At 42.3% G+C, this 26,893-nt stretch overlaps 1 protein-coding gene across 1 annotated transcript in view; it reads left to right on the top strand.

Annotated features, from left to right (window-relative positions):
• Nucleotides 1-26,893, top strand: part of pcloa (piccolo presynaptic cytomatrix protein a) — a gene marked incomplete at its 3' end in the record, with an annotated part of 351,224 nt that overhangs the window by 277,796 nt on the left and 46,535 nt on the right. The window contains exons 6-9 of the mRNA XM_059654808.1: nt 7,357-9,505; nt 10,992-11,054; nt 12,149-12,285; nt 12,706-12,787. Coding sequence (XP_059510791.1) covers nt 7,357-9,505; nt 10,992-11,054; nt 12,149-12,285; nt 12,706-12,787 — 2,431 coding nt within the window. The remainder of the gene's footprint in view (nt 1-7,356; nt 9,506-10,991; nt 11,055-12,148; nt 12,286-12,705; nt 12,788-26,893) is intronic.

The following is a 26,893-nucleotide window of genomic DNA, read 5'->3' as shown; positions in this document are numbered from 1 at the left end:
ATTGGGGTCATTTAAGAGACTGCTGGACATGCATATGGTCACAGAAATTTGAGGGTACATACATGAGGATCAATGGTCGGCACAACATTGTGGGCTGAAGGGCCTGTTCTGTGCTGTACTGTTCTATGTTCTATGTTCTATGTTCTAAGTTATATCTTTAATTAAATGTGACTTTAATCTGCATGTAGATTGTGCAAACTAAATTAGTAACATTTCCATAGGGGAGGAATTCCTGGAGTATATGGGAAGTTTTCAGGACCAATACGCTGAAGAGCCAACTAGAAAACAGACAATCCTAGACTGGCTATTGTGTAATGAGATAGAAATAGTTGGCAATCGAGATAACATGGTGTGGAGCTGGAGGAGCATAGCAGGCCAGGCAGCAGCAGAGGAGCAGGAAAGTTGACGTTTTGGGTCAGGACCCTCATTCAGAAATCTGTGTTCCTCCATACTGTGTTATCTCTGACCCCAGCATTGTCAGTTCTTACTATCTCTGAGTGAGTTATAATCTTAATTGGCAATTGAGTTGTGCAAGGCCCTTGTGGATGAGTGACTGTAACAAGGTAGAATGTTTCATCAAGGTGGAGGGTGAAGTGGTTCATTCTGAGGCTAGGGTCCAGAATCTACAGAGGAAATTACGATGCTGTGAGGTATGAGTTGGATATGATGGATTGGGGAATGTTACTTAAAGCGATGACAGCAAATGGCAAACATGTGTGAATTGCAAAATTTGTTAATTCCTGACACGCAAGTGAAATTGACAAACATAATTTAGAAGAGAAAGTAGAGATTGTAATAGATCCAAGGAAGACACATACAAATCGATCAGACAAAAACAACAAACCTGAGGAGTGGAAGCAGTTTAGAATTCAGCAAAGGAGGATAAATGGATTACTTAGAAATGGAAAATAGATTCCAAGAATAAGCTTGCAGGGAACACAAGAACTGACAAGTTTCTACAGATATGTGAAGAGAAAAAAGATTGGTGAAGACAAATGAATGTCTGTTAGAGTCAGAAACAAAGGAACATATTATTGGTGAACAATGAAATGGCTGATGAATCAAATACCTTTGTTTAACGTTGTCAAAGGAGGACACAAATAATGTGTCAGAAATGTCAAGGAACACAGTGTTTAGTGAGAGCGAAGATCTAAAGGAAATCAGAAGTGTAGCAATATGGTAGAGATAATGGGAACTGCAGATGCTGGAGAATCCAAGATCATAAAATGTGAGGCTGGATGAACACAGCAGGCCAAGCAGCATCTCAGGAGCACAAAAGCTGACGTTTCGGGCCTAGATCCTTCATCAGAGAGCATGAAGGGTCTAGGCCCGAAACGTCAGCTTTTGTGCTCCTGAGATGCTGCTTGGCCTGCTGTGTTCATCCAGCCTCACATTTTATTATGTAGCAATATGGTGTTGAGGAAATTAATGGGAGTAAAGACTGATAAATCCCCAGCGCCCAATAATCTGAAAAAGGTAAAGTCACTATAGTCTTACCAGACCATATGGCTATTTTCTCATTAGAGAGAAGTGACTGATGATGGCTTAACCTGAAGATCGCACTTTAGCCAAGGGGAGAGGTCTTCATGGTAACCTTAGCTGGTGAAAGTATTGAATCCACACCATTAGCATCATGCTGTCTGCTGAAAACCAGTTATCCAGCCAACTGAACTAACCTATCTGTCAGCCTACATCAGAGGAGCAGGAAGGCTGATGTTTCGGGTCTGCTTCCTTCTTCAGAAATTCCTCCTCTGATGCTGCTTGTCCTGCAGTGTTCATCCAGTTCTACACCTTGTTATCTCAGATTTTCCAGCATCGGCAGTACTCACCATCTCTGAATATTGTGTGTTGTTTTTGTCACCTTACTTGTGGAAAGATGTTTTGCTAATGGAGGGAGTGCAACAAAGTTTTACCAGGCTGATTCCAGGAATGGTAGAACTGATGAATGAGTAGAGATTGCGTCAGTTCGGATTGTATTCTCTGAGTGAATCACTCACAAAAGAGTATGGTTGTGCACCAAGACAATTCGATGATGGTGCTCGTGCATTTTGTGGCTCCTTGTGTTGCCCATGAGCCTGATCATAGACACACATCTCTAACCACATATTTGACTATATAAGGAACTCAGGCATCCTAAGCAAATGGCCAGCTCAGTAGAATTGGTTTTAGATGATCACGGCCTCAATGCTGATGCAATTGGTTGTTTCAAGGATGCCGACATCAGTACACCTGTCCTTCCAGCTGATGCGGAGAAACCATCTTAAACAGCATTGATGGTACTTCTCAAGGAACTTGAGGTGATGCCTATACATAGTCATTATATACACTTTCCTATAGTGGGAGTGCAGCGAACATTTACCAGATTGATTCCTGGGATGGTGAGACTAACTTATGAGGAAAGGTTGAATCAGTTATGATTCTATTCACTGGAGATTGGAAGAATTTTGGGGGATCTCATAGAAATATACAATATTCTTATGGGACTAGACAGGGTAAACACAGGAAAAATGCTCCAGATGACAGGGAAGTCTAGAACCAAGGACACAGCCCAAGCATATGTAAACCATTTACAACTGAATTGAGGAGAAATTTCTTCACCAAGAGAGTGGTGAGTCTGTGGGATTCGCTACTTTAGAAAGTCGTCGAGCCAAAACATTTTATGATTTCAAGAAGGAGTTCAAGAAGAATTTGGGCTAAAGGAGTCAAAGATTATTGGGGAGAAAGCAGGAACAGGCTACTGAGTTGTATGATCAACCATTACTTGAATGGATGTAAATTGAAAGGGGGGAATATTCTTGTGCACCAGTTGCTGAAAATAATCACAGAACATAGAAAAGTACAGCACAGTACAGGCCCTTCGGCCCACAATGTTGTGCCGTGGAATAATCCTAATCCAAAAATAAAATAACCTAACCTACATTCCCCTCGATTCACTGCTGTCCATGTGCATGTCCAGCAGTCGCTTAAATGTCACTAATGACTCCGCTTCCACGACTACCACTGGTAAACTATTCCATGCACTCACAACTCCCTGGGTGAAAAACCTCCCTCTGATGTCTCCTCTATACCTTCCCCCTAACACCTTAAAACTATGACCCCTCGTGGCAGTCAATCCTGCCCTGGGGAAAAGTCTCTGTAAAGTATGTAAACTGTATGTTGGCCTTTATAATGAGAGAATTTGAGTAAAGGAACAGCAAGGGTGTCTTGCTGCAATTACACAGAGCATTAGCAAGGTCACATATGACATATCATGTGTAGTTTTGGGCTCCTTATTTGTTCATACTGCAGAAGATGTGCAACAAAGCTTTACCAAATTGGCTCCTGGAATCGGAGGACGGAGGTATAAGAAACTGAGTTGGTTAGGATTGTATTTACTGGAGATTAACAAATGGAGAGTGAGGGGGGAGTGTGAATCTTACAGAAACCCAGAAAATTCTAACAGGACTAGACAGGTTCAATGCAGGAAAAATGTTCCCAGTGGTGAGGGAGTCTAAAACTTGGGGTCATAGTTGAAAGGTAAGGGAGAAACCTTTTAAAACTGACATGAGAATTTTTTTTCACCCAGAGAATAGTGAGCTTGGGGAATTCACTACCACAGAAAGTGGCTGAATCCAAACAGTTTTCAAGAAGGGGATGGCTAGGTAGGAGCTCTTGTGACTGAAATTAATGAGAAAAATGTGGAAGGGTATTTTTTCAGGCTGGAGTTCCATGATTAGTGGTGTTCCACAGGGATCCACACTGAGTCCTGTACTGTTTGTGATATATATAAATGACTTAGATGAAAATGTAGATGGGTTGGTTAGTAAGTTTGCAGATGATACCAAGATCAGTGGAGTTCTAGATAGTGTAGAAGGTTGTTAAAATATGCAATGGGTTACAGATCAGTTGCAAATATGGATGGAGAAATGGCACATGGAGTTTAATCTGGATAAGTGTGAGCTGCTGCACTCTGGTAGACCAAATATGAAGGAAACGGATTCATTAAGGCAGGACCATAAGCAGCATTGATGTACAGAGGGCTCATGGGGTTCAAGTCCGTTGCTCCTTGAAAGTGAAGAGGAGAACAAGAAGAAGAATGTGAATGCTTTGGAGGGGGTGCAGATACTGTTTAACAGGATATTGCACAACATGGAGGGCAAAAGCTAGGAGGAAACTTTGGACAATCTTGGTGTGTTTTTACTTGAATGTCAGAGGCTGAGAGGTGACCTGATAGATGCTTACAAAATGTTGGAATACATCATATTCTTTTTTTTTCCCAGGGTAGAAATGTCAATTATTAGAAGACATAGATTTGATGTAAAAATGGGTAAGTTTGTCGAAAGTGTGAGAGATAAGTATTTTTACATAGTGCGTGGTAAGTGCCTGGAATGTGCTGCAAGAGGAGCTGGTGGAAGTGGACACATTGGCAGCATTTAAGAGACATCTTGACAGATACAGGAATGGGCAGGGAATAGAGCAATACGGACTGTGTTGAGGCAAAAGGTTTATAGTTTAGGAAGGCATCATGCGTCAGCACATTGTGTATATTGAAGGCGGAGATGGATAGATTCTTGATTGTCAATGGGATCAAGGGTTATGGGGAGAACACAGGAGAATGGGGTTAAGAAACATATCAGCCATGATTGAATGGTGGAACAGACTCAATGGGCCAAATGGCCTAATTTCTGTTCCTATGTCTTATGGTTTTATGGTCTAGTCTATGCTGAACTCTTCTTCTTTCTGTTCTTCTTCTTCTTCTTTGCTTCTGGCTTGCCATCCTGCACTCTCCTTTGAAGTAGGGTCAATCCTCCTCAGCAAACTCTCCAAAGCCTCCACATCCTTCCTTTAAAGGTTTGACCGGAATTGAATGCCTTGATGGTAATTGTTGAGGGGGAGACATGCTGGGCCATGAGGTTACACATTGTTCTGGATTACCATTCTGTTATAGTGTTGATGGCCCATGACATTTCATGGATGCCCAGTGTTGAGTTGCTGGATGCTAAAATTCCAATGCCTTCATCTATGTCAGGTGGTCCATCCAGTTTCAGTTCTTTGTTCAGAATTTCTTGCATTTGATCTGACTGAATGGCTTGTTAGGCCATTTCAGTGGGCAGTTAAAATTCAACAACATTGCTTTGGGACTGGAGTTACATGTAGTCCAGATCAAGTAAAGGTGACAGATTTCCTTCTGTGTGGATAAAGACATTATAGCACGGTAATTTGAATAATTCAAGGTAAAAAGGCAGAATCAACATGGTCTTGCAAAATGAAAACCAAATTTAACTAATTTATTGAAGATTGTTGAGGAGGTACACATGTTGCGGATACAGGAGATCTATATATTGTACTTCAGTCTTAAGAAGGCATTTTAGAAGATGCCACCAATTTGTGGTTCAGGTCTAGGATCCATTGCCCTAGATTGTGGTGGAAGCAGGTTTCATTAAGGTGCTCAAAATGGAATTGGACACTTACTTTGCAGTGATAATGGGAACTGCAGATGCTGGAGAATCCAAGATAATAAAGTGTTGAGCTGGATGAACACAGCAGGCCAAGCAGCATCTTAGGAGCACAAAAGCTGACGTTTCAGGCATAGACCCTTCATTAGAAAAGGGGGATGGGGAGAGGATTCTGAAATAAATAGGGAGGGTGGAGGCGGACTGAAGATGGATAGAGGAGAAGATAGGTGGAGAGGAGAGTATGGGTGGGGAGGTAGGGAGGGGATAGGTCAGTCTGGGGAGGACAGACAGGTCAAGGGGGCAGGATGAAGTTAGTAGGAAATTGAGGTGCGGCTTGAGGTGGGAGGAGGAGATAGGTCAGAGGAAGAACAGGTTAAGCAGGCGGGGACGAGCTGGGCTGGTTTTGAGATGCAGTGGGGGGGCGGGGAGATTTTGAAGCTGGTGAAATCCACATTGATACCATTGGGCTGCGGGGTTTCCAGGCGGAATATGAGTTACTGTTCCTGCAATCTTCGGGTGGCATCATTATGACACTGCAGGAGGCCCATGATGGACATGTCGTCCAAGGAATGGGAGGAGGTGTTGAAATGGTTCGCAACTGGGAGGTGCAGTTATTTACTGCAAACCGAGCATAGGTGTTCTGCAAAGTGGTCCCCAATGTAGAGGAAGCCACACCATGTTCAGCGGATGCAGTATACCACATTGGCGGATGTGCAGGTGAACATCTGCTTGATGTGGAAAGCCATCTTGGGGCCTGGGATGGGGGTGAGGGAGGAGGTGTGGGGGCAAGTGTAGCACTTCCTGTGGTTGCAGGGGAAGGTGCCGGGTGTGGTGGGGTTGGAGGGGAGTGTGGAGCGGACAAGGGAGTCCCGGACAGAATGGTCTCTCCAGAAGGCAGACAAGGGTGGGGATGGAAAATTGTCTTTCGTGGTGGGGTCGGATTGTAAATGGTGGAAGTGTCGGAGGATGATGCGTTGTATCACATTGAAAATGAGCGGTGTGAGGGAAGAACGCAAGAGAAAGGTCTTAATTGTTCCTATGGCGAAGTGGCACAAACATAATGGGCTGAATGGCTTCGTTGTGTGCTACAACAGTTCTGTGATTCTATGACTGAGAGAAATGCATCCAGTTCTCGTGATTTCGCTTTTGGAAGGACATGAAAGAAATGAGATAGTGCGGAGATGATTTGCCAGATTTTTTTCTAGGATTGAGGAATGTTATCTGGTGTAGTCTTTTGAGTAAAGGATATTGTGGGAAAATGTTATCAAAAGGTTCAGGACTACGACACCTGTAGACAAGGTGGACAAAAATAAGCTGTTCTCATTAACTGATGGAACAAGCACTGGTAGACACAGATTTTATGTTTCAAACAAGAGATACAGAGAGAGATTTGAGAAAGAACATTTTGTTCAGTGAGTGGTAATTTTCTGAAAATTACCTTACTCGCTGAGATCTGGTACTTATTGTCTCCAAGGTCAACGAAAGTGGAGGCAATGAATGATTTCAAAAATGAATTGATCAACACTTCAGTGAAATAAGTTTACAGGGGCAGGGCATACAGAGGTGTTTTGGGATGAATGGATTTTTCTGCAGTGAGACAGAATAGATTGGTTGAATGGCCTCATCCTGTACCTTTCTAGTTGTAGGACCTGGAACATTAACTTTGTTTCTGTCTCCTCAGATACAACCAGACTTGCTGAGATTTTCTAACATTTTCATTTTTAATTTCAAGTTTCCAGCGTCTGCTGTATTTCACTTTTGCATTCTATCCTCTTAACTGACCTAGCATAAAATGTACCTTCTGAACTTATTTGATTTAATTGCACATTTTTATTAATTTTTACTTATATGCTATTCTTTTGGTTGTGATTTCTTTACCACTGCAAGCAATGTTAATTAGAGATCTTTATATCTGTTTCAGGCAAAAGGTTCTCAAAACACCACACCAGTAGGTACTCAGAAAAAAGTGAAGAGAACCCTTCCTCATCCTCCTCCTGAAGAGGCTGGTCTTGCTGGGAGCCAAGCAAACTTCCCCACTGTCAACTCTGTTTCCCACAGAAGAGTTTGCAGGACCAACACGATGGCCAGAGCTAAAATTCTCCAGGACATTGACAGAGAGTTGGAACTTGTAGAAAGGGAATCTTCCAAACTCAGGAAAAAACAAGCAGAACTAGATGAAGAAGAAAAAGAAATTGATGCCAAATTACGATATTTGGAAATGGGCATCAATCGAAGAAAAGAGGCTTTGCTGAAGGAGAGAGAGAAACGGGAGCGAGCCTATTTGCAGGGCGTAGCCGAAGAAAGAGATTATATGTCAGACAGTGAAGTAAGCAACATAAGGGAGACCAGAATAGATGCACAACATGGGTTGGAGAGACCTAGAACTGCACCACAGCCTGATTATGATCAATTTCTCTCACCTCAGACCCAGTCACAGCCTCAGTATGCGACTACTCCAAGCCATTACACACAGTACCAGTACCCTACTCCTCCACTGACCCAAACCCAAACTCAATACCAACAGCAATCTCCTTACCAAGAACAGGCATTATACCATCAGCAAGTTTCTCCCTATCAAACCCCAGCTACCTATCAGACTGTCCCCACAATCACTTATCAACAACAACCCCCTCCTTCTCAGGTCCAGTCAACAGCCTATCCACATCCATCCCAAATGATCCTGATTCAACAGAAACCAAGGCAGACCACACTTGTTGACCTTGAACCAAAAATAACCACAAACTATGAGGTGATCCATAATCAGTCTCTTCTGATGGCTTCCACCTCCTCAGATAGCACTTATGCAGTTCCTCATTTGGGCAGTAAGTACAGTAATTTAGACCTGAGAATAGGGTTGGATGAGAGGGGAACTGTGACAGGTAGCCCAATCTCAAGCCTTTCTGCAGAATCCTATTATGCAGATCTAGAGCATCGTGCACCTCGAAACTATGTTCTGATTGATGACATTGGTGAACTCACTAAAGGATCTAGTACACTTGTGACTGGATTTAACCTTCACGATATACAAAAACAAGTGCACAAGAATGAGCGGCTACTTGGCACAAGTGAAGCACGCAGAACTGCAGACATGAAAGATTTTATTGGGCCTTTGCAGAGCTCAACACGCTTGCATTCCTATGGAAAAGCAGATGAAGATACCATGGAGGACCCTTATGAATTAAAGCTTTTGAAGCAACAAATTAAACAAGAGTTTCGCAGAGGAGCTGAAGGCTTAGAACATCTTTCTAGCTTTCCCCAATACTACCAGGCAGATAGCAGCTACAGGCACTTTCCAAAGTCTGAGAAGTATAGTATAAGCAGGCTGACTCTTGAAAAACAAGCTGCAAAGCAATTGCCACCATCCATCATTTACCAAAAGCAAAGCAAACATAAAAAACAGTTGCTGGACCCCAAATTCTCCAAGTTCTCACCAATTCAAGAAGCCAGAGATGTGGAGCCTGACTTTACCAACTACATGGGAACTGCCTCAGCAGTAACTGGGGCTCCCTCTAGAACAAGGCTTATTCAAGATGATGTAACATTTAGCCTAAGAAAAAATATTCGTGACCAACAGAAGTTTCTTGGTCCAACTGTCAGATCTACATTCGATGATGAAATTGACAAAGCATATACCAGTGGAACTAGATCCAGGCCCTCGTCTGTTTATGGACTTGATCTAACAATTAAAAGAGACCCTTCCAGTACATCATTGCGCATAAAAGGTCAGGAAAATGATCCATTAGATATTGCCTATGGACAGAGTACTCCTTCTGTACGAACAAAGCCGTCCAGTTTACCGATTAGCCACAGCAGAGGAAGAATTACCATAGTCGCCCAGAATTCGGAGGAAGAAAGCCCCTTAAGTCCTGTTGGACAGCCAATGGGAATGGCTCGAGCAGCAGCTGGCCCATTGCCTCCAATATCTGCTGATACAAGGGAACAGTTTGGCTCGAGCCACTCTCTACCTGAAGTACAACAGCACATGAGAGAGGAATCACGGACACGTGGATATGACCGTGACATAGCGTTTATTATGGATGACTTCCAACATGCCATGTCAGACAGTGAAGGTAAAATGGGACTCAAGATATTATGTCATCATCAAAAAAAATCAGTTCTCTGCATGTTTATAATTTTTGTTCATTCCTTACAGACTCTCTTGCCCTTGCCTGTACTTTACTTTTATTTGTGTGTACCTCAGCAGAGAAATGTTTTCTCATGCAAGCATGTTACAAACATTAGAAGTTTCAAGTCATATTGAAGATTCTCTGTTAACCATTTTCGATTAAGAAAATTATGTATTAATGAACTGGAAACATTTATTTCAGTTGAATGTGTACAATGTTATTTAATTTATGAAACCACTTTTCTAGAAAGATTTTGTGAGAGACATGTCTTTCAATTTCCTTCAGAATTTCCTTTTTGTGTGTGAAACAGACTACATTTTGTTGACGTTAGATCCATTCCCAATCCCAGTTATTAGCGCAAACATTATGCAGCTCTGAAGAAGTCAGCAGAGTGAATAAACAAATGATGAAGAATAAAACATTAAAAGAGTTATGTTTTGATCATTTTGAATTGTGTTTTAATTAAGTTTGAGATTCTGCCAGTTTATTTTTCATTCATTTATTTTTTGTATGTAGTAGTTAGCTATGTTCTGGAAGTGCCCGTGTGCAGCAGCTAACAACAAGAACAAATAGAATGTATGAATGTATGACTTCTTGGATAGGTTATGTGCCTTGTGCCATACCTTTAACATGGTAGCAACATACAACATTAAAATGGTGAATGGCATCAGGCAATGAGTGGGGAGTATGTTAAGGTGCACTCGGAGAGCCCAGGCTCCTATGCAACATGTGCTTTCCCCTGTGTGTTGTAGCCTGACATTACGGATAGTGATGGTTGAGGCTCCAATGTCTTTTTCCATCACGTGGCTGACCAGAAACCTCTCCTCCTCTTACCCACATTTTGTAAGAGATTGAAGGCCATTCTTCAATCTATTGGCTAAGTTATGAACACTCTTTCCTTGACCATCAAGTCTTCGAGAGGGACTCAGAGTCTCTGATTCAGAAGCACAAGTACTTCCCAATCTGATATGTCGCCTCAATTGGTGTATATCCTCACAATACTATCCATATTTTCATTTGCTTAAAAACTCCACTCCAAATATTCTGTAAAGTACTAAATGATGTTTTAGAGTGAAGGCACACAAAGTTTGTTTTTCAATTCTGAGGCTTTTTTCCCCAAGGAAGTTTAGATTTCTCATTAGTTTTATTAATGCTTATCAAATAAAGGCTGCTTTTCGTGCTTTATACATTCTGAATTTATTATTATGATATGTGTTTTTCTTGGCCAAATTAATAATTAAGTACACAGTGTGGTTGAAGAATTTAGTTTAAAGATGATGATTAATTTAACAAAGGGTCGCTGCAGTTGCAGCTTTTGGTGCCCTTCATCACATAAAAATAAAAGCAAGATTTTCTGAGAAACCGAACTATTCTGATATTGCTTTTTCTCTTTCTTTTCTCCCCCCTTCTCTCGCTTTATATCAAACAGGGGTGTGCACAGCACTGAAACAATTAACTGAACCCAACCAAACTAAGTTCATTGAAATGAATTGTGAGTTGAATGATTTGGTTGGACTTTGAGCTTTGTTAAATTGAGTTTGCTAACTAATGAAGGAGCACTGAGTGACTTTACAAGGCATGGTCATTGGTTCTTGGGAAGATTTGTATCTCGAAAATACTAAAGGAAACAAAATGCCAGTCTATGTGTATTATTGTTACTAGGTTTCTAGTTTCTGCTATTCATCTCGGCCATGAAGATATGATACGTATTTCATGTTCAAACTGAGAATTTCACATCTTCAGATTAGACAAATGCAAATCCCAAGCCAAATTATGGTGCTATGTTTTCCAGTTTTGTGACATAGAGCTGGTTTTAGATATCTGCCCTCAATAAAATTTCCTTCTAAGAGTTTGGGATAGATTTCTCACGCATTCATGTGAATGATCTAACCCTTGATTGGTCAGGCTATGTCTATCATGTAAATCATTAAAAGCATTGAGCTGACCACCTCTTTTCCTGTTCCTACTATTATATTCTTACATTATCCTAATTCGTCCAGATTTTTGACTCTTGGATTTCAAACTAAGCAATGCATGTTTCCTAGAATCTATGGCAGAATTTATGTTGTCTTGATTAGTTTTCATTTTCTCATCTTTGAAAATTAATACACTAAAATATTTTCAATCAACTGATCTGGCTGTAACCCTGGATGCTGAATTTTCTTGATATTTGGTTTTAACTTTATATTTTACAGCTAACTATCAAAACCATTCCTGAAAAATAACTTTTCACTTAAAAAAATTGACAAGTGATGATAATAGGGCATTCACAATATTCCTGAAAAAAAAACTCTATTAAAGCTCAGAAAACTATCTAATGATTTAAACATCAGATGGTTTGCACACCTTTAATCTCCAGTTAATAAATCTGTGAAATGTTTACAAATTGCCTTCCTATTTTTCAATTGCTTTTTCTAATGATGGTCATAGTCTGGTTATAATTTTGCATGAATATATTGGAAAATGCATAGATTTGCATGCTGCAATTACTAAATAGCACATATAATGTCCTCACCTGGCAGTGAGCTGCCATCCTGAACTCCCGTTGTCTGATTTGGAGAACTGACATTTCCTTGATTTTCAAAGCATATCATCTGCGTCGTGAAGAAACGGATTGGTTTGACAAGCCACGCGAGTCTCGCCTTGATGATGCACCTGCCATAAATCGCAAGCTTCCAGAGAAATTAACTCACGCCAGACAATCTCAACAACAATCCGCAGAAGTAAGAAATTTATGAATTTTATTTTCTGCAATAATCCTTCTTATTCCTGATTAAGTTGGAATGAAAAGAATTCTTTGGTAATTTTGCAGATTGCATTGAATATACAATATCGTCATTGATCTATCTTTCTGCAGGCTTGAATAATATGTACTAATTGATCAGAGAACACTACATTTGGAGAACATTGAAATCTAATATTTTAGTCCAAGAAATTACCAAAGGGATCATTAGAGGAAATGCCAAAATATTAACATTATTTTCTTCTGTTCATTGAAAGTAAATAAATTGACAGCTGTACATGATATCAATGCACAATGTTGTTTCTTCAAATGTTGTTTACTTGTGTGTGATTCAAAACTGATCAATGTCTTTTTTCAAGAAGAATATATTAAAGCATAAAATTTGGTTCTAATTTTCTAGGTTAGTGGGAAGCTTGTTCAATACAACTTCCCACATTCTCGGGTCAGAATTCAAAGGGATCTAAAGGACCAGACAGTATCAGGTGAAATAATTTTGCTTTCTCTCCCCTCCCCTTTGCTTTTTTTTCAGGTCAGTTGCTTTCTTGTTCAATGATGTTGCCTTACTGTCATGTAATGCTGGCTGTTTGTTGCACATTTTTTTGAGTCCTATCAAAATGTTAAGATATATGCATTATCAAAAATGTATCAATATTATTGTTTGTCAATAGCTTTCACAACCAATAGCCCAGTTCTTCCCTATGTGTAAAGTTTGTGTTCTAAGTATTCCAAGATTTTTTTTACATCACAGTTTCCTCTGTTTTATCTGATTAATAGAAAGCTCTTCCAATTCACATAAGAAACACTTATCTTCTGTCAGTTAATACTATTTATGAGCTTTGATTCAAGTTTTATTGGTGACATTGCAAGTATGTTGTGAATTCACAAAGAAGGGTTAGTGAAATGAACAAAGCTTGGGCCTGTGCTTGAAGGCTCATCAGACCCACTGGTTTGATAATGCACCAGCTCAAATGGTGACAGTTTTCAATTGGTTTACTCATTAAAGGATCCAAAAATTTGATGATGGCGTTAAGTTTGCCCATTTCATTCATGAAAATAGTCTTTTGGTACTCATGAAAGATGCAATGCAAAAGATCTGATGGACAATGTCCCAATTATCTTCAGTGAAAACAGCTGATAGGACAGAAGTAAGTGAAAGAAGGGAAACAAAATTACTTTTTTAAGAAGGGTCATTTTCACCTGTGTCATACTTATTATCTTTAGAACGTCTAAGTTATGCTTGAGTTGTGGTGAATAACATGCTCATTTTATATTGGCACTTTATTATGGAGCATTATACAATGATGATCAGGGTAATTTTAGGAGAATAAAGTGGTTTGTGAGATTTTATTCAGATTAATTCTAATTTCAAAAATATCTTGCAAAAACAATAACAATTAATGACCATAGATACAAAACGCAATGAATCAATAATGTAAATTCAGCAGCTGTTTCACATTTTAACACAACAAGCAGTTAGTTCTCGAGTGAAAAATAATATAATTCCAGGAATTGTAATGGCGATTGCACTGCTGATTGAGTAGGTTGTATTGTTTGGAGACATGAGATTTGTGAATTTGATGCTGTCTATAAACAGCATTTCAGTAATAGGCTCATGCATGAAAATAAGTTGAACAATTTAATCCGTTCTCTGTTTTAAAAATCTTAATACTCTTGAAAGTGGAGAATATAGCAGGGCGGAGAAGTGGGTCCACACAGAAACATACTCACTCCCTTTTTAACTGACAGATTGAGTATTCAGTTCACCCACTATTAAAAGTTGCTTCCTTCTCCCTCTGCAGAGAAGAGTAATGCACGCTGCAGAGGCTGGCAGCGTGTAATTGATTACTAAAGATCCTGTGCACTAAGAAAACAATGTGAGCCACACAGTGGCTGGCACCTCAGTAAAGTCAGTGCTGAAGTCAGTGAGTGTGAAATGTGAAAAAAATAGAGGCTGGCACCCTCCAAGTATGTGTTAATGTGGGTGAGCACTCAGAAAGCAAGCTGTGAGTAATTAGATATATCCTGTGAGGTGATGGTTTGCTGACTTGCTTGGGCAAAGGCTGAAAGAAGATAATTGCCATGGACCACAGACTTATGTTGTACTGAAGAAGTAACTGAATGATTGCTGGGACAAGCACTTGGTGAACTCTGATTTATCTTTTGGAAGTTTATGCCATCTAGTTTCTCACTGGAGGGGAGGAGAATTGGAAACAGGATGTATTTGGGCAAATTGTGGCTTAAGTAAGATGCAGTGCAAGGAATTAAGATATTACCACTCACCAGAGAGATTCTAAAGTTACCATCAAAGGCTTCAGGGAAATTCAGAATTTTTTTCTTGACATTCAGCCTTACCATTCCTACCTTTATGTACACTACATTAGGGAGGGGACAATTCAACCCTTACAGTTTGAGGGTGTTCACACTCTGTTGTTTCACATTTTCCTACTCAACTTGGCATAACCACTTCAAGTGGAAGGTGATGGCCTAGTGGTATTATCCCTGGTTGTTAGTCTAGAGACCCAGTTAATGTTCTGGGGACCCAGGTTCAAATCCAGCCATGTTAAATAATGGAATTTGAATTCAATAAAGTATCTGTAATTAAGAATCTGATGATGGCCATGAATCCATTGATAATTGTTGAGAAAAATCCATCAGGTTCACTAATGTCCTGGAGGGAAGCAAGTTGCCATCCTTACCTGGCCTGGCTTACATGTAACTCCAGACCCACAAGAATGGGGTTCACTCCTAACTGCCCTCTGGGCAATAAGGAATGGGTAAAAAATGCTGCCTGGTCAGTGACACTGTCATCACATGAATGAATTAAAAAACAACTTTGGTTGTTGGTTTCAACATCTGTTGACGACTGCTGATGATTGTGAAGCTGAGATATGTAAAAGTACCGACAACTTCCAGGATCACGTCGTCAATGCTGAGAAATGGCAGCATGACAACATAATGTGACATGCTGATGGTCAAAGCAAGCTCTTCACAGACCTGAGAGAGTTTGTCAATTTGTTGCTGAAGGTCCTCCTTGGTGGTAATGTTGGGGTGGTAACTTTAGCATAAACCATACCTCTGATGTTTTGCCTTGGGTCTCAGCAACAAGATTTTCTGGTTGCAAGCAGCGCGAGCAGGAGCCTGTCGGGAAGCCGGTGAGTCACTGTTTTTGAATCTTTAAAAAGCTTAGCTCGTGAATAGGCGGAGCTACGCTGAGCAGGTGCCGACACGGGACTGGTGAGTGAGTGAGGTAATATATTTGTGTGGCTGCGTTACCCGAAACACTACCCGGGTAGTGTGTCCCACCCATCCTCCTCCTCGAACCAAAAAAAAAGGTTCTGTGTGTCTGATTGGTAAGGTAACAGGTTTATTTTTTATTCTTTAGTTTTTAGGTCTTGGGAATTTAGAATAATGGGAATGGAGGTCAGGGCAGTTGAATGTTCCTCCTGCAGAATGTGGGAGGTAAGGGTCACCACTAGTGTCCCTGCTGACTACATCCGCGGGAAGTGCACCCAACTCCAGCTCCTTGAAAACCGCGTTAGGGAACTGGAGCTGGAGCCGGATGAACTTCGGATCATTCGGGAGGCAGAGAGGGTTATTGAGAGGAGTTACAGGGAGGTAGTCACTCCTCAAGTACAGGAAAAAGGCAGATGGATTACAGTCAGGGGACGGAAATGGAACCGGCAGGCAGTGCAGGGATCCTCTGTGGCCATTCCCCTTAACAATAAGTATACTGTTTTGGATAATTTGCTGGGGACAACATACCAGGGGTCAGCAATGGGGCACAGGTCTCTGGCACAGGGTCTGTCCCTGCTGCTCAGAAGGGAAGGGGGAAGAGGAGCAGAGCATTAGTCATTGGGGACTCCATAGTTAGGGGGACAGATAGGAGGTTCAGTGGGGACGAGAGAGACTCACGGTTGGTGTATTGCCTCCCAGGTGCCAGGGTGCGTGATGTCTCTGATCGTGTTTTTGGGATCCTTAAGGGGGAGCAGCCCCAAGTCGTGGTCCACATTGGCACCAACGACATAGATAGGAAGAGAGATGGGGATTTAAGGCAGAAATTCAGGGAGCTAGGATGGAAGCTGACAGCTAGGACGAACAGAGTTGTTGTCTCTGGTTTGTTGCCTGTGCCATGTGCTGGTGAGGCGAGGAATAGGGAGAGAGAGGAGTTGAACATGTGGCTACAGGGATGGTGCAGGAGGGAGGGTTTTGGATTCTTGGATAATTGGGGCTCTTTCTGGGGTAGGTAGGACCTCTACAAGTAAGATGTCTTCACCTGAACCAGAGGGGTACCGATATCCTGGGGGGGAAATTTGCTAAGGCTATTCGGGTGGGTTTAAGCTAATTCAGCAGGGGGATGGGCACCAAAATTGCAGTTCGAGCAGAGAAAAGGTTGACAGTAGGATGGTCCGAAATAAAGTTTCAGGGAAGCAAGATGGCACCGGCAAGCAAGAAGTTGGTTTGAAGTGTGTCTACTTCAATGCCAGGAGCATGCGGAATAAGGTGGGTGAACTTGCAGCATGGGTTAGTACCTGGGACTTCGATGTTGTGGCCATTTCGGACACATGGATAGAGCAGGGACAGGAATGGTTGTTGCAGGTTCCAGGATTTAGATGTTTCTGTAAGGACAGAGAAGATGGTAAAAGGGGTGGAGGTGTGGCATTGTTGGTCAAGGACAGTATTACAGTTGCAGAAAGGATGTTTGGTGACTCGTCAACTGAGGTAGTATGAGCTGAGGTTAGAAACAGGAAAGGAGAGGTCACCCTGTTGGGAGTTTTCTACAGGCCTCCGAATAGCTCCAGAGATGTAGAGGAAAGGATAGCAAAGATGATTCTCGATTGGAGTGAGAGAGACAGGGTAGTTGTCATGGGGGACTTCAACTTTCCAAATATTGACTGGGAACACTATAGTTGGAGTACTATAGATGGGTCAGTTTTTGTTCAGCGTGTGCAGGAGGGCTTCCTGACACAGTATGTAGATAGGCCAACAAGGGGCGAAGCCATATTAGATTTGGTACTGGGTAATGAGCCTGGCCAGGTGTTAGCTTTGGAAGTAGGTGAGCAATTTGGTGATAGCGATCACAATTCTGTTATGTTTACTTCAGTGATGGAAAGGGATAGGTGTATACCACTGGGAAAGAGTTATAGCTGGGGGAAAAGCAATTACAATGAGATTAGGCAAGATTTAGGGAGCATAGAATGGGGAAGGAAACTGCAGGGGATGGGCACATTAGAAATGTGGAGCTTATTCAAGGAAAAGCTCCTCTGTGTCCTCGAAAAGTATGTACCTGTCAGGCAGGGAGGAAGCTGTAGAGTGCGGGAGCCTTGGTTTACGAAGGAGGTGGAATCTCTGGTCAAGAGGAAGAAGAAGGCTTATGTTAGGATGAGATGTGAATGCTCAGTAAGGTCACTTGAGGGCTAAGAGGTAGCCAGGAAAGACCTGAAGAGAGAGCTCAGAAGAGCCAGGAGGAGACATGAGAAGTTGTTGGTGGATAGAATCAGGGTAAACCCTAAGGCTTTCTATAGGTATTTAAGGAATAAAAGAATAGAACATAGAACACAGAACAGTACAGCACAGAACAGGCCCTTCAGCCCACGATGTTGTGCCGACCATTGATCCTCATGTATGTACCCTCAAATTTCTGTGACCATGTGCATGTCCAGCAGTCTCTGAAATGTCCCCAATGACCTTGCTTCCACAACTGCTGCTGGCAACGCACTCCATGCTCTCACAACTCTCTGTGTAAAGAACCCGCCTCTGACATCCCCTCTATACTTTCCTCCAACCAGCTTAAAACTATGACCCCTCGTGTTAGCCTTTTCTGCCCTGGGAAATAGTCTCTTGCTATCAACTCTGTCTATGCCTCTCATTATCTTGTATACCTCAATTAGGTCCCCTCTCCTCCTCCTTTTCTCCAATGAAAAGAGTCCGAGCTCAGTCAACCTCTCTTCTTAAGACAAGCCCTCCAGTCCAGGCAGCATCCTGGTAAACCTCCTCTGAACCCTCTCCAAAGCATCCACATCTTTCCTATAATAGGGCGACCAGAACTGGACGCAGTATTCCAAGTGCAGTCTCACCAAAGTTTTATAGAGCTGCAACAAGATCTCACGACTCTTAAACTCAATCCCCCTGTTAATGAAAGCCAAAACAACATATGCTTTCTTAACAATCCTGTCCTCTTGGGTGGCCATTTTAAGGGATCTATGTATCTGCACGCCAAGATCCCTCTGTTCTTCCACATTGCCAAGAATCCTATCCTTAATCCTGTACTCAGCTTTCAAATTCGACCTTCCAAGATGCATCACCTTGCATTTATCCAGGTTGAACTCCATCTGCCACCTCTCAGCCCATCTCTGCATCCTGTCAATGTCCCGCTGCAGCCTACAACAGCCCTCTGTACTGTCAACGACATCTCCAACCTTCGTGTCATCTGCAAACTTGCTGACCCATCCTTCAATCCCCTCATCCAAGTCATTAATAAAAGTTACAAACAGTAGAGGCACATGGACAGAGCCCTGTGGAACACCACTAACCACTGACTTCCAGGCAGAATATTTTCCTTCTAATACCACTTGTTGTCTTCTGTTGGCCAGCCAATTCTGTATCCAGACAGCTCAGTTCCCCTGTATCCCATTCCTCCTGACCTTCTAAATGAGCCTACCCTGGGGAACCTTATCAAATGTCTTGCTGAAGTCCATATACACCACATCCACAGCTCGACCCTCATCAACTTTTCTAGTCACATCCTCAAAGAATTCGATAATGTTTGTGAGGCATGACCTGCCCCTCACAAAGCCGTGTTGACTGCATTTAATCAAGCCATGCTCTTCCAGATGGTCATAAATCCTATCCCTCAGAATCCTTTCTAACACCTTGCAGACGACAGACGTGAGACTTACTGGTCTGTAATTGCCGGGGATTTCCCTATTTCCTTTCTTGAAGAGAGGAATTACATTTGCTTCTCTCCAGTCCTCAAGTACGACTCCAGTGGAGAGCAAGGATGCAAAGATCCTCGCAAATAGTGAAGCAATTGCATTTCTCGCTTCCCAAAGCAGCCGAGGACAAATCTGGTCCGGGCCTGGCGACTTGTCAATCTTAATGTTTGACAAAATTTTCAGCACTTCAGCTTCCTCTATCTCTATCCATTCCAGCATGCACACCTGCTCTTCAAAGGTTTCATTCACTACAAAGTTTGTTTCTTTCGTAAAGACAGAAGCAAAAAACTCACTTAGGGCTTCCCTAATGAGAGTAATGTCCCGAATAAGAATGTCGAAAGTAAGATTAGTCCCAATCAAGGATAGTAGTGGTAAGTTGTGTGTGGAGTAAGATGAGATAGGGGAAGCGTTAAATGAATATTTTTCAACAGTATTCACTCTAGAAAACGACAATGTTGTCGAGGAGAATACTGAGATACAGGCTACTAGACTAGGTGGGATTGAGGTTCACAAGGAAGAGGTATTAGAAATCCTACAGAGGGTGAAGATAGATAAGTCCCCTGGTTCGGATGGGATATATCCTCGGATCCTCTGGGAAGCCAGTGAGGAGATTGCCGAGCCTTTGGCATTGATCTTTAACTCGTCATTGTCTACAAGAATAGTGCCAGATGACTGGAGGATCGGAAATGTGGTTCCCCTGTTCAAGAAGGGGAGTAGGGACAACCCTGGTAGTTATAGACCAGTGAGCCTTGGCTCAGTTGTTGGTAAAAGTGTTGGAAAAGGTTATAAGGGATAGGATTTATAATCATCTAGAAAATAACAAACTGATAAGGGATAGTCAGCACGGTTTTGTGAAGGGAAGGTCGTGCCTCACAAACCTTATTGAGTTCTTTGAGAAGGTGACCAAACAGGTAGATGAGAGTAAACCGGTTGCTATAGTGTATATGGATTTCAGCAAGGCGTTCGATAAGGTTCCCCACAATAGGCTATTCTGCAAAATGCGGAGGAATGGAATTGTTGGAGATATCGCAGTTTGGATTGGAAATTGGCTTGCTGAAAGAAGACAGAGGGTGGTAGTTGATGGGAAATGTTCATCCTGGAGACCAGTTACTAGTGGTGTACCACAAGGGTCAGTGTTGGGTCCACTGCTGTTTGTCAGTTTTATAAATGACCTGGATGAGGGCATAGAAGGATGGGTTAGTAAATTTGCAGACGACACTAAGGTCACTGGAGTTGTGGATCGTGATGAAGGATGCTGTATGTTGCAGAGAGACATAGATAAGCTGCAGAGCTGAGCTGAGAGGTGCCAAATGGAGTTTAATGCAGACAAGTGTGAGGTGATGCACTTTGGTAGGAGTAACCAGAAGGCAAAGTACTGGGCTAATGGTAAGATTCTTAGTAGTGTAGATGAGCAGAGAGATCTCAGTGCCCATGTACACAGATCCTTGAAAGTTGCTACCCAGGTTGACAGGGCTGTTAAGAAGGCATAAAGTGTTTTACCTTTTGTTAATAGAGCCATCGAGTTCCAGAACCAAGAGGTTATGGTGAAGCTGTACAAAACTCTGGTGCGGCCACACTTGGAGTATTGTGTACAGTTCTGGTCATTGCATTATAAGAAGGATGTGGAAGGTTTGGAAAGAGTGCAGAGGAGATTTACTAGGATGTTGCCTGGTATGGAGGGAAGGTCTTATGAGGAAAGGCTGAGGGACTTGAGGCTGTTTTCATTCGAGAGAAGAAGGTTGAGAGGTGACTTACTTGAAACATAAAATAATCAGAGGGTTGGATAGGGTGAATAGGGAGAGCCTTTTTCCTAGGATGATGACGGCGAGCACGAGGGGGCATAGCTTTGAATTGAGGGGTGAAAGATATAGGACAATTGTCAGAGATAGTTTGTCAGGGTTGTTAAGAAAGCATATGGTGTTTTGGCTTTCATTAACAGGGGGATTGAGTTTAAGAGTCGTGAGATCTTGTTGCAGCTCTATAAAACTTTGGTTAGACTGCACTTGGAATACTGCGTCCAGTTCTGGTCGCCCTATTATAGGAAAGATGTGGATGATTTGGAGAGGGTTCAGAGGAGGTTTAGCAGGATGCTGCCTGGACTGGAGGGCTTATCTTATGAAGAGAGGTTGACTGAGCTCGGACTTTTTTCATTGGAGAAAAGGAGGAGGAGAGGGGACCTAATTGAGGTATACAAGATAATGAGAGGCATAGATAGAGTTGATAGCCAGAGACTATTTCCCAGGGCAAAAATAGCTAACACGGGGGGTCATAGTTTTAAGCTGGTTGGAGGAAAGCATAGAGGGGATGTCAGAGGCGGGTTCTTTACACAGAGAGTTGTGAGAGCATGGAATGCGTTGCCAGCAGCAGTTGTGGAAGCAAGGTCATTGGGGTCATTTAAGAGACTGCTGGACATGCATATGGTCACAGAAATTTGAGGGTGCTTTCATGAGGATCAATGGTCAGCACAACATCGTGGGCTGAAGCGCCTGTTCTGTGCTGTACTGTTCTATGTTCTATGTTCTATGTTTACTCAGAGAGTAGTAAGGGAATGGAACGCTTTGCCTGCAACGGTAGTAGATTTGCCAACTTTAGGTACATTTAAGTCGTCATTGGACAAGCATATGGACGTTCATGGGATAGTGTAGGTTCGATGGGCTTGAGATCGGTATGACAGGTCGGCACAACATCGAGGGCCGAACGGCCTGTGCTGTGCTGTAATGTTCTATGTTCTATGACCAAATTCCTGTTAGTTCTGACTTGTATGTAGATACTTTTAGTTGATGGTCTGAAGGAATATGACAGAAACAAATATTAAAATTATCATTTGCTTGAGTAGAACTTGAGTATTATTGTGAAAAAGAAATGCTGTTAAAACATTCTGCCTTTGACTCGTCAGGACAGGATCACAAGAGTACCAAATGTTAAATGGAGCTGCAAAGCATACTGAATGAGAAGAGGGTACTCATGGTTTAATAGGTTGACTTGCATTGATAGTGGCATTACCATTGAGAATGCACTGAAGAACAGTTAACTGACAAGTTTATGTTGAAATCCAAATCAGGCACTTTGGTAAATTTATTGCCATTAGGAATGCACCAGAGCATATCTCTCACCCAAGCTTTTTTTTATTTATGAATGATGCAAATAGACATGTGTCTTCGGTTTGCACAGGACAGGGCCCTGATACGAGTGAATGTATTCAGGCTGTATATATGTCACTTCTCTAAGACATGTTGGTTAGCCACACTGTGATTCCAATTGATCATCTTGAATTGGTCTTTAGTGAAATTCTCTGCACAATTTGAAGTGTTCAGCAAATGTTGTTCAATCTCAAAACCACATCTGATATTGATCAATATGATTTGTATTTCAGAAGCGTGTTCTGGATGAATGCAATCATCATATGGATGATGATGCGATAGTGTAGGGGGAGGGGCTTAGATTAGTTCACAGGTTGGCGCAACATCGAGGGCCGAAGGGCCTGTTTTGCGCTGTATTGTTCTATCTTCTATGTTCTATGTATTCTGATTTACAGCATCCGCAGTTCTTTCGGTTTTTACAATCAGTATTTGGCCTGTTGCAATCAGCTAAAAGAATGATTTGTTTGCCTTTTAACGCAAGTGTGATGCAAGGTATGTAAGAAGCTGTCACAGTGTCTGATGGATTCATATCAAGCAACACATCCCTTCAATTGTTCAATTGACAATTGATAATATTCAACCAGTCTCTGCTTGCAAAAACTCAGAGCATAACATACAACATTAGTTGTGATTCTGACAGCATTCAACATTTAGAAAACAATCCTAATTTTGCTGAAAATTACCTCACATTACAACCAGTTTTGGATTACAGTGCATCTCATATATGCACTGATGGTAAATTCACAGCCATGGTCCTGTCCTTTGCGAATCAAACAACATGTCCATGCATTGGGCATTGTTCAACAAATATTTGCAGGACAGTTGCCTACTGAAATCTCCGTGGCAACACCTCTACTAATCTGATTCCCATTTCCAGCCAACACCTCTACTGATCAGACTCCCATTTCCAGCTAATCAGCACCCTCTGGTACTATATTTGTTCCCTTTGAGATTTAGTGTTCCTACAATTTTGTTCCAATGAATGCAAGATGAAAAGTTATTTATCTGTTTGAGCAAGTGAAGCAAGTGCCAAAGAGAGTCAATGTCAGACACAGGCTTGCTTAACCCAATGTAGAGAGTCAGTACCAGAAAACAAATGAACAAATGAAAAAGTACAGTTCAGGAACAGGCCCTTTGTCCCTCAAAACTTGTGTCAGTCACCATGTTCTAATTAAGCTAAAAACAAACCTGCCATTTTTAGAACCATATTCCTCTATTCCCTCCCTATTCATGTACCCATCCAGGCGCTTCTTAAATGTCTTCAGTGTTCCCATTTCCACCACCTCCTCTGGCAGCGCATTCCAGGCTGCTACCACTCTCTGCATGGAAAAACTTCCCTGGCATATCTCTCTTAAACTTTTTACCTCAGACCTTGAACCTGCACCCCCTTGTAATTTAAACTTCGACCCTGGGAAAAGCTCTCTGACTATACACCCTATCTATCCCACTCATAATTTTGTGAATCTCTATCAGGTCTCTTCTCAGCACCTTCTTTCCAGTGAAATTAATCCTAGTCTTTTTAACCTTTCCTCCTAGTCAATGCCCTGGAGATCAGGCAACATCCTGGTGAACCTTCTCTGCACTCTCTCCAAAGCTTCCACATCCTTCTGGTAATGTGATGACTAAAAGGGTTAATGGCAAGATTATCGGCAATGTGGAGGAACAGAGGGATCTTGAGGTCTATGCCCATAGATCCCGCAAAGCTGTGACTCAAGTTGATAGAGATAATGGGAACTGCAGATGCTGGAGATTCCAAGATAATAAAATGTGAGGCTGGACGAACACAGCAGGCCAAGCAGCATCTCAGGAGCACAAAAGCTGACGTTCTCTGATGAAGGGTCTAGGCCCGAAACGTCAGCTTTTGTGCTCCTGAGATGCTGCTTGGCCTGCTGTGTTCGTCCAGCCTCACATTTTATTAACTCAAGTTGATAGGATTGTTAAGATGGTGTGTGGTGTGTTGGCTTTCATTGGCAGGGGAATGGAGTTTAAGAGCGGTGAGGTTATGCTGGATCTCTATAAAAGCCTGGTTAGACCACACTTGGAATATTGTGATCAGTTCTGGTCGCTTCAATATAGGAAGGATGTGGAAGCATTGGAAAAGGTGCAGAGGAGATTTGCCAGGTGTTGCCTGGTCTGGAGCGCAGGCCCTATGAATAAAGGCTGAGAGACTTGGGTCTGTTCTCATTGGAGAGAAGGAGTCTAAGAGGGGATTTATTAGAGACATACAAGATGATCAGAGGATTAGATAGGGTGGACAGTGAGAGTCTTTTTCCGAGGATGATGACTTCAGCTTGTACAAGGGGGCATAGCTACAAATTGAGGGGTGATAGATTTAAGACAGATGTCAGAGGCAGGTTCTTTACTCAGAGAGTGGTAAGGACGTGGAACGCCCTGCCTGCCAATGTAGTTAACTCAGCCACATTAGGGGCATTTAAACAGCCCTTGAATAAGCATATGGATAATGATGGGATAGAGTCGGGGGAGGGGATTGGATTAGTTCACAGGTCGGCGCAACATTGAGAGCCGAAAGGCCTGTTCTGTGCTGTATTGTTCTATGTGCTATGTTCTATGTTCCTCGAATCACCTCAAAATTATGCTCTCTCGTAATAGTCATTTCCACCATGGGAAAATGTCTCCGGCTATCCACTCTATCTATGCCTCTCATCTTCGTGTGCACCTCTATCAAGTCACTTCTCATCCTTCTTCACTCCAAAGAGAAAAGCCCCAGCTCCCTCAACCTTTCCTCATAAGACCTGCCTTCCAGTCCAGGTCACATCCTGGAAAACCACCTCTGCACCATTTCTAAAGCTTCCACGCCCTTCCTATGTTGAAGCGACCAGAACTGATCACAATATTCCAAGTGTGGTCTAACCAGGCTTTTATAGAGATCCCGTAATGGGACGACCAGAACTGCACGCAATATTCCAAATGAGGCTGCACTAGCGTTTTGTACAGTTGCAGCATGACATCACGGCTCTGGAACTCAATCCCTCTCCCAATAAAACCTAACACACCGTAAGCCTTCTTAACAGCACTAACAACCTCAGTGGCAACTTTCAGGGATCTATGTACATGGACACCAAGATCCCTCTGCACATCCACACTACCAAGAATCTTTCCATTGACCCGGTATTCTGCCTTCCTATTATTACTCCCAAAGTGAATCACCTCACATTTATCCATATTAAACCCCATTTGCCACCTTTAAGCCCAATTCTGCAGTTTATCCAAGTCTCCCTGCAACCTGCAACATTCTTCCACACTGTCCACCACTCCACCAACTTCAGTGCCATCTACAAACTTACTAGCCCATCCACCTATGCTTTCGTCCAAGTCATTTATAAAAATGACAATAGCAATGGCCCCAAAGCAGATCCTTGTGGCACACCACTAGTAACCGGACTCCAGGCTGAATATTTTCCATCACCCACCACTCGTTGCCTTCTTACAGAAAGCCAGTTTCCAATCCAAACTGCTAAATCTCCCTCAATCCCATGCCTCTGTATTTTCACCAATAGCCGACCATGTGGAACCTTATCAAAGGCTTAACTGAAGTCCATGTACACCACGTCAATTGCCCTACCCTCATCCACATGCTTGGTCACCTTCTCAAAAAACTCAATTAGGTTTGTAAGACACGACCTGCCCTTGACGAATCCATGCAGACTATCTCCAATCAAATTGTTGCTTGCTGGATGATTATAAATCCTATCTCTTATAATCCTTTCCAAAATTTTTCCTACAATAGATGTAAAGCTCACAGGTCTATAATTACCTGGGTCATCCCTGCTGCCCTCCTTGAGCAAGGGCACAACATTTGCAATCCTCCAGTCCTCTGGTACTAAACCTGTAGATAATGAGGACTCAAAGATCAAGACCAAAGGCTTCACCACCTCCTCCCTAGTTTCCCAGAGAATCCTCAGAAAATCCCATCTGGCCCAGGGGATTTATCCACCCTCACACCTTCTAGAATTGATAACACCTCCTCCTTACTAACCTTAATCCTTTCAATTCTAGTAGCCCGTAACTCAGTCATCTCCACTACAATATTCTCCTGTTCCTCAGTGAAAACTGATGAGAAATAATCATTTAGCACCTCTCCAATCTCCACAGGGTCCACACACAACTTCCCACTTCTATCTTTCACTGGCCCAATATCAACCCTTGTCATCCTCTTATTCCTCACATACCTCTAGAAAGCTTTGGTGTTCTCCTTTATTCTACCTGCTAATGTCTACTCATGTCCCCTCCTTGCTCTTCTTAACTCTCTCTCTAAATCCTTCCTAGCTGATTTGTAACTCTCCATCGCCTCATCTGAATCATCTCGTCTAATTGTCACATAAGCCTCTCTCTTCCGCTTAACAAGAGATACAATTTCTTTAGTAAACCACGGTTTCCTTACCTTATCGCTACCTCCCTGCCTGATAGGGACATACCTATCAAGGACACGCAATATCTGTTTCTTAAACCAGCTCCACATTTCGATTGTCCCCATCCCCTGCATTTTGCTAACCCA

The sequence above is a fragment of the Stegostoma tigrinum genome, chromosome 25, assembly GCF_030684315.1.
Source record: "Stegostoma tigrinum isolate sSteTig4 chromosome 25, sSteTig4.hap1, whole genome shotgun sequence".
NCBI lineage: Eukaryota > Metazoa > Chordata > Chondrichthyes > Orectolobiformes > Stegostomatidae > Stegostoma > Stegostoma tigrinum.
Note: the sequence above shows the minus strand (reverse complement) of the source record. Positions and strands in the feature narration are given on the sequence as shown.